An 8,117-nucleotide genomic window follows, 5' to 3' on the forward strand; every position below is an offset into this window, starting at 1 on the left:
ATCTCAAACCAAAGAAAGAAGTTTTGATTTTAAATCATTGAGCTAAGTATATTTTGGGAGTAGTATTGAGCACCGATATGGGGATGCGAGTTCATATTAACTTAAGTCTCCATAAACCATGTATCCACCATGGGTAGTAAAGGATCATACTTTTTAGATCACTCCTTAAGATGCTTTTAGCATAGACTAATGGATCTACTTAGTTAAGCGTTCTATATAACGGTAAAGTATAGAACAGCTTTGGCAGCGTGGGCAAGACGTTGTATCACCACTTAGGCTTATAGTGGTGGTTGTCGGTTAGAAAAAATCCCACAGAAACTATATTACTTTATTACATGAGTAAAGTTGAGTTTGTTTTGTTATTGCAATTTCTTTAACGAACTAAGTTGTTTTCCCACTGTTTTACAAGCTTTATAGATATTGCATGTGTTTTATTGCTTTATATTGAGTTAAGTTGTTCAAGAGTTAAGTAAAGCCAAGGTAAATGTTTCTTTCAGATTCTTTTCAAGCTTAAGTTATGTTTAGCATTCCAACTCGCATACTCATACATTCAATGTACTTATGCCAGTTGGCCTGCATCTTATTATGATGCATGATGCAGACGCAGGTAACCAGGATCAACATCCAGCGCCTCGTTGATCCAGTTGAGCACTCAGAGTCAATTGGTGAGCCTCATTGCATTCCGAAGGACTCCTTTTACTTTGTTTTTAGTATTTCATTGTTAGGATTATCGGGGGTCTTGTCCCGACATCCCTCTTTGTTTTAGAGGCTTCATAGACAGTCAGACAATTAGTAGTTCAGTTGTCTTTGCATTATCATTTCATATGTTAAGACTTGAGTTGCTATTTTGGCCTAGTTGAATGTTGACTGTTAAACATTCTAAGTTATTTTATTTAACAATTTGAGTAAGTGCATTTGATCATTGTAATAATGCTTAGAGTCTTCTGCTTAGTAAGTAAGCCTGGCCAAGGGTTCGCTTGGGGCCAACAATGGTTCTCGAGTGTCAGCCACGTCCGGGGTGTAGGCTCGGGGCGTGACATTTTAGCACTGTAAATTCATTGGGGGATGCAATCTCAGAGAATTTGAATGAACCCACTTGTGATAACGCCATTCATGAATTGATGTCATGATTAATGATCTCGGTTACCACAATAAAATGGATGTCAATAACCTGTTGGATTATTCGGATGAAAGTGATACATGTTTAGAGGTCCAGAGCTTAGAAGAAAAGTTAGAGATGTGCTTCAACTAGATTTAAATTTTAAGAAAAAACAGAACACAATAGAATCATATTTCACTAAATTGTCTTAGATATATTTGTACTTTTAAAGAATTATTAATTTATGATATTAATGGGACCATATATTTATATAGGGGTCTTTTTTAAAAATATATTATCTTATTATTTTATCGAAATTGGTGATTTTTTCCATTGGCCCAAGTCGGGATTGGAGGAAAATATTACTTTAGAGAGATTATTAATTTACCGAGTATTAATTTATAGAGGTTTTACTGTATTTTTAATAACTTACTCTTACCTTGAAAAAGACGTAGCTCTACAGTAGTTTTTTGGTTAAGTAAAATTTTCTTTATTTAAATAAGGATAAAATTGGGAAAAAAATTATTAACGTCAATGGAGACTTGCGACATTCGGATTTATGTCAGGATGCTCAACTACAAAAGTCAGTCATCTTGTAAGGAGACTGGTGGAGTAGCATAGGGAGAGGAAGAGGGACTTACACATGGTGTTCATCGACCTAGAAAAGATTACGACAACATTCCAAGGGAGGCTCTATGGAGATGCTTGAAGGCTTAGGTGTGCATATGGTGTATGCAAAGGTGATCAAGGACATGTACAATGGAGCTTAGAATCGGTAAGGACAATAGGAGGAGACTCAGAGTACTTTTCAGTTTTTTAATGGAGTTGTATCATGGAACAACCTTTAGCTTATTTTTATTTTTCTTGGTGTTTGATGAATTTACGCGGCAAATTTAAGGTGAGATTCCATGGTATGTGTTATTTGCGGATGACAAAGTTCTAATTGACGAGACTCGCAGTGGAGTTAACGTTAAGCTAGAGGGTTGGAGATAAACCCTAGAGTCCAAAGGGTTCAAGTTGAGCAGGATAAGATAGAATACTTGGAATGTAAGTTTAGTGACGTAAAACATGAGATTGGCTTGAAAGTGAGGCTTAATACACAATTCATGCTAAAGAGAGGAAGTGTCAAGTATCTTGGGTTTCTTATCAAAGAGAATAGGGAGATTGACAAGGATGTCACTCATCGTATTGGTGCAGGGTGGATGAAATAGAGGTTTGCATCTTGAGTCTTGTGTAATAAGAAGATGTCACCAAAACTTAAAGACAAGTTCTATAGAATGGTGCTTTGACCAACTATGTTGTATGGGGTAGAATATTGACCAGTCAAGACATCTCACATTCAAAAGATAAAAGTTGTGGAAATAAGAATGGTGCAATGGATGTGTCAACATACGAAGAGAGATAGGGTAACACCCCACAACTTCTATGTAAAAATCCAAACCATTCTCCATATGCATTTAGGCCCAAACTCGGCAATTTCTATGAACTTTGATGTTAAGATAAACTCTTAAGTTAGGAAAGTGTATTGGATGTGAATTAGGGTCATAAAGAACCTCTATCACTAAATCAAGTTCAAAGCTTTCCTACCAATTAAGTTTTTGCATGAGATCATGTAAGGATCAACTTCAAACGAGCACATCTCTTAGAATATAAAGACTTATGTGCCCTATTACCTATCAAATTAAAGGTATTTGGGTCCTCTTTCCAACGGCACCAACTGTTCATAAATTTGAGACGAGAGTAAAACATTATAATCAATCTACCGGATATGTTTCATGGTGTATGTCGATTGTAAGAAACTCCCCGGTAAAAGTATCATTATTTTCATATACTTGAATAGTCATCATGATTCTTCTCAGTCATGACAGTTCAAATCTAATTTCAGTTCAAGGCTACAGAATTAGACTTACCATTATATAATTGAAAGCAAGTTCTCAAATGATCTTCATACACTCATTTTAAACTGTCTTTCATTATGTCACTACATTTATAATTATTAACATACTTATCAATTCTTACTACAGGTTTTTTTTTCAATGAAAAATGACTCTGGAGAAAATATGATTAAAACATATAAGTGGAAGGATCAACGTATCAAAAATTAAAACTAGCTTTCAAATTCATACAAGTAACATTGTCTTTTAAAGTTAAAAGGCCAAAAAGGGAAGGGATCAAACATACTAAACTGCCATACTACAGGTTGCCACCCGAAATGATTATGTTGAGTGTCATCTTATATACTCAGAGTATTATTTCACGTACTGACCATATACTTTTCTCTTCGATGCATCCTATTATGATATAAATTTGTGGCTAGGCAAGTTGCATCTTTTCCGGTTAGCCGTTCAAGCTTAGAGTGGCTTATGAGAATTTTTCGGAGCTCTTTTACATCTTTCTGCTAGTAGTTGGTTTCCTCTAATTTCCTTTATTATATATATTGTTGTATCATTGTATTTGTAATGTTAATCTGATACTCCCGCTCCCATATTAACATTCATCTATCAAAAAATTTCAAAATATAGAAATTGGGAAAACATACTTAACAATCCTTGTCATTTTTTTCTCGAAAAATTTTCACGCGTTTATTGCAATAAAAGACCAGACAACCCAAATAGGTATTCTTATGTTACCATTAGGACAAGTAAGCTTCCAATTAAAGAGGTTTTGAGGAGACAAAATAATCCAACAACCTACCTAAAGCATTATGAATATCCACTATTCACTAAACATGCTTGAAACTTCTCCTTTTCTTATTGTCAACAACTCTCCATATTAAAAAACTACATATCGAAATTTTAAACCAACAGATGTGGCATGACAAATAAGCTTCATACAGTAACAGCAACACATAGATGACTCAGAAATCAGAATTACAATGTATACAGTAACACCAGAATGGCTGGAGATTACCAACATCTAAAAATTTCAATATTGCACTCAAAAAGAGAAGAAAAATAACACGAAAGAAGAGCACACCCAAGAACGCCATCACTATAAAGCAAATGACACTAAATATGATCACTAGCAATGTAGCACACAAACTTTTGTTGTAGTTATGCATAAGGTTAGAAACATGTTGGTGAGTAGATGAAAAAAAGACTCAAATACAATGCCGCAATCCTCTATTTTATCCTCCGTTCCTCTGTAGTTACAGCTCACCGTTATTCAATATGCACACTCATGAGAATAGTTTTAGGAATGACAAGTCAAATAAATGGTCTAACTTCTTGATTTTCCTGCTATCTCAAGTGCTCCTTACGGCACTAGGATGCTTTAGGTACTTTATATCTCTACCTTTGGTGGACCAGAGTGTCTCCTTGGTACACCACCAGGGGATGCTGAGAATGACAATCGCTTCTTCGTAGAACTAACACTTCCCTTCTCTGGTGTCCCTATATTTTCGAAACCCAAAGGACTTGGTAAGCGGGACCTTGCTCGTGCTGATTCTGTTGCTGCCATGTAACTTGGAACAGATGGGGAACTTGCCAGGCTTTCATCATCTCTAATTGATGAACCAGCAATACTATGCCTCCTGCAGCGTTCTGACTGTGCACTCGTCATGCTTCTAGAGTCATCATCCACATTACTCACCCTGGGGCTTGCTGGCCTTATTCGTCCGGTCTTTGATCTAGGTGTTGATGGTGATTGGCGGCTAGGAGGACGGCTTTGCTTATGAGCTGTTGGAGAAGGCCTATTGTCAAGGTGGAAATCACGATGAGTGATGGCAGCCACAGCAGTGGAATGGCTTGCTGGGCTCTCTGCAGCGACCTCGTCACTGTTAGGTTCTTTATCCATTGCACATTTATCTTCCCATGGCCGTGCTGCCATCCAACGTTCCAACCAGCTCCAGCCCCAGTGGGGATTATTTGGGTCCATGAATGTTTGATTTGTAGATTTTGAAGGATTCCTCCGTGTTGACTGTTGTAAAAGTATATGATTCCATATTAGATTCTTCAATAATTTAAATCATGTAACGAGAAATTAAATATCAAAGAACTCTAGTAATCTTTAGTATAAATAACTGCTACATTCTAGATTGTTTTCAGGAAGGAAAATGTCAGCAATATCTTCGTCCGTAAATCCTATTGGTGACTAGTTCCAGAGATTTTATTTATACGTAAAGATCAAATGAAGCAACGTTTCATCGGAACAAGTCTGAAACATCTCTATTTTACAGATTTGACATGTCAAGACAAGTTAGATCTATGTTCCAAGTTAGATATACCACCTAAGGAAGCAAGAACTAGAAGTACTAGAACAAACTTCAATTTCCAAACAACTTATCAGCTTTACTTTGATGGAAATAAAAGATGGAGGACAACATGAGTTTTACAGGAATGAAGCTACATATTATATAATAAGATCTTTGCAGCTATCTTTTGTAGTTCCAGACAAAGCTTTGGTCTTAACATAAAGCTTATGGAAAAAGTATGTAGCATTTCAGCATTCAATTTGTAGATAGATAAGAAAGGACTTAAGAAAAGAATGTATGTACCTGATGTGTGTATGCATAAGCCAAAGCCCTTTCCCTTCTCGTGGCAGCCTCCTGCTTCATCTGGAGGTTTGCATCAACTTGTTCCTTGGACCGTGTACTGTCATTCCAATCATCTCCAGACTGCTGCAAAATGCAAGAAAATTCAGCCAAAAGGCGCAAACCATGACCAAAGAGTACATATTTCTTTGCGGGGAAACCAAGATAAAAAGTAAAAACCACCTTTAAGTGGAAGAAAAAGAAAAAGCAAGGGGATAACCCAAAGCAGATGATGCTGAAACATGATGTCGAACTCAGAATATTATCGGAAACAAATGACATACACACAAACCATCTAGTGTATATATGAAAGGTACTTACGGAAGATGCTTTCAGCTTCTCCTGCTCTTTCTCATGCTTCTGTTGGAGCTGTCTCTGGAGTGTCTGATTCTCCTCTGACATCCTAATTCTTCTGGCACGAACCTGAGATTGAACACGAGCTAGCGTCTGCATGCACCTTAAGGTGGATGTGGCTTGTCTCTTCACAGATTGCCCTTGAATCATTGTCTTCAACCTCACTAATCCTCTCAACGCCTTCAATGCTCTCCTAGCCTGTATAAAATAGGAATATCAGAAACTACTTGCAGTATAAAATAGGCCTTCAATGCTCTCCTAGCTAAATCATGACGAGTATATACTGATAATTTTGCAATTTGGATGTTCCCCTTCAGAAATGACACTATACTGAGCATTTTCGCTATTTTTGGACTACGCTAAAACTAATCACCGAGTAAAACAGCATCATTCAAAAGAAGTCAAAATGTGTGATCATATTATGCAAGCTTAAATCACACCAGATGTTAGACATCCTACCAAGTATCCTCGAAAAGCTGTTTGTATTCTTATAGCTGCAATCTCTTCCTTTGATTTACCCGAGCTACAGGCTGCAGCTGTGAGCCGAACAACCTCAGCAGCAGCTTGAGCAGCAGCAACTGCTGCTTCTGCAGCAACAGCAGTGGCAATAGCTACGGAATACGCGTGCTTGTTCTGCTCATTCTCCGCTTCCATCAATTTCATCTGCTCTACCGGCCGAGGAGTAGGGGCTGCAGGACTCACTAATGCAGTTTCTGCATTCGAAGAATCCATTTCGTCGCTCTGTTGCTTTTCGGACCATTTTTCAGATTTCTGCTTCTTCTAGTAAAAACAAAAAAAAAAGCATTAAACAATTACTCAAGAAAATACAGAATATGACACACACATAAAATAAAATAATGTCATTGCAATCATCCACTACCTTATCTTTCTTTTTGTTACCCGAACCAAGCGCCTTTTTCACCGATGAAAACCAATTTCCTTTCTTCCCCATTTCAAAGCATCTATACCATAAGAAGATCCAAAAATTAAAGATAACATTTCACTATCATACAAAAAACTAAGACATGACAACAAAGAGATCTAAAGTCTCTGTTTTGTTGAAACTCGAAACTAACACACATTATTAGATCATCATTAATCAAAACATAATGTCCCCTCACAACATAACAAATTTACTCGCAAAATTTAAAAAATTATTTTAGAAACCCCCAAATGTCAAATGCCAGAAATCTTACCAAAAGGATATAACAGACTCCAACAGCAATCTATCAAAAAAAGAAAACAACACAAATCAGCACTCGAGAAATAATTTTCCCAAAAAAATTATTTAAGAAAATGCAAATCAACAAACATTTCTAATTAATCAACAAAAACAATATGCATAACCCAAATGCGAAAAATGCAAGATCATCATTAAAACAGAAAAAAAAAATCTCAAAATTGACAGTTCATGATCACAAAACAAAACACAATGAAACGTAAAACAAAAAAAAAGACAGGTTGGTTTATTTGTCATGTACCTAAAACTGAATCTTGATAAATATGAGAAGAAAGTTTGTTGTAATTAATGAAATCAATCACCAAGTCCCCACCATAAAATGAAACAGGAACAAGAACAATATGTATATAGCAAAATCAAGAAACTTGTGAGCACGCCTTCAAGAATATGACTCAAAAGATAATTTTTTAAGAATTTGTAAAAGAAAATTATTAAATTTGTTTGGGGGGACCTGGACAATGAAAAGTTCAAAGGTTGAGGAAGTTGATGAAGACAAGAATAACGGAAAGGGGTACTTTCGGTATTTAATTTTTTTTGGAGGAATAAATGTTTCTGTTTTGTGTGGGACCCAAAGACAGGCTTTGAAGTTAGGGCACACAACGTGGATATATCTTTGTTTTGTATCTGATTTGGTATCCGGTATTCATATTAAAACTTGATTACATTTGAATTCATATTGATAACTAAAAACGATCCCTAATAAAATGACTATATATTCAAAGAGACTTGAACTCGAGACCTCTTATTTAAGGATAAAGATCTATCTACCGCTACCATAATCTTTGTTGGTATATCTACTCTTTCTGTATACTCTCAAACTTAGAATCACACTTTTTATTTTATTTTTAGTAACTGTAGACAACCAACCAACTTGGCTTGTCTTTCAGTTATTA

The 8,117-nt window shown here is 36.1% G+C and overlaps 1 protein-coding gene across 2 annotated transcripts; it reads right to left on the minus strand.

Moving 5' to 3' along the window:
- Window positions 1–3,921: 3,921 nt before the first annotated feature.
- LOC102603111 (protein IQ-DOMAIN 1-like) lies at window positions 3,922–7,670 on the minus strand. 2 transcript variants are annotated; one of them, XM_006340400.2, is made up of 7 exons: window positions 7,466–7,670; window positions 7,181–7,210; window positions 6,865–6,946; window positions 6,444–6,764; window positions 5,952–6,182; window positions 5,595–5,714; window positions 3,922–5,017 (listed from the first exon to the last, which is right to left on the minus strand). In XM_006340400.2, the coding sequence occupies exons 3-7, from the start codon at window positions 6,934–6,936 to the stop codon at window positions 4,382–4,384; spliced, it is 1,380 nt and encodes a 459-aa protein (XP_006340462.1). In that variant the 5' UTR covers window positions 6,937–6,946; window positions 7,181–7,210; window positions 7,466–7,670; the 3' UTR covers window positions 3,922–4,381. The 2 variants fall into 2 exon arrangements, with proteins under 2 accessions (XP_006340462.1, XP_015159067.1); XM_015303581.1 differs by having other exon boundaries at window positions 3,924–5,017; window positions 5,595–5,717; window positions 7,466–7,669.
- Between the last annotated feature and the right edge of the window lie 447 nt (window positions 7,671–8,117).

Source organism: Solanum tuberosum, unplaced genomic scaffold (genome assembly GCF_000226075.1).
Source record: "Solanum tuberosum cultivar DM 1-3 516 R44 unplaced genomic scaffold, SolTub_3.0 scf00018, whole genome shotgun sequence".
NCBI lineage: Eukaryota > Viridiplantae > Streptophyta > Magnoliopsida > Solanales > Solanaceae > Solanum > Solanum tuberosum.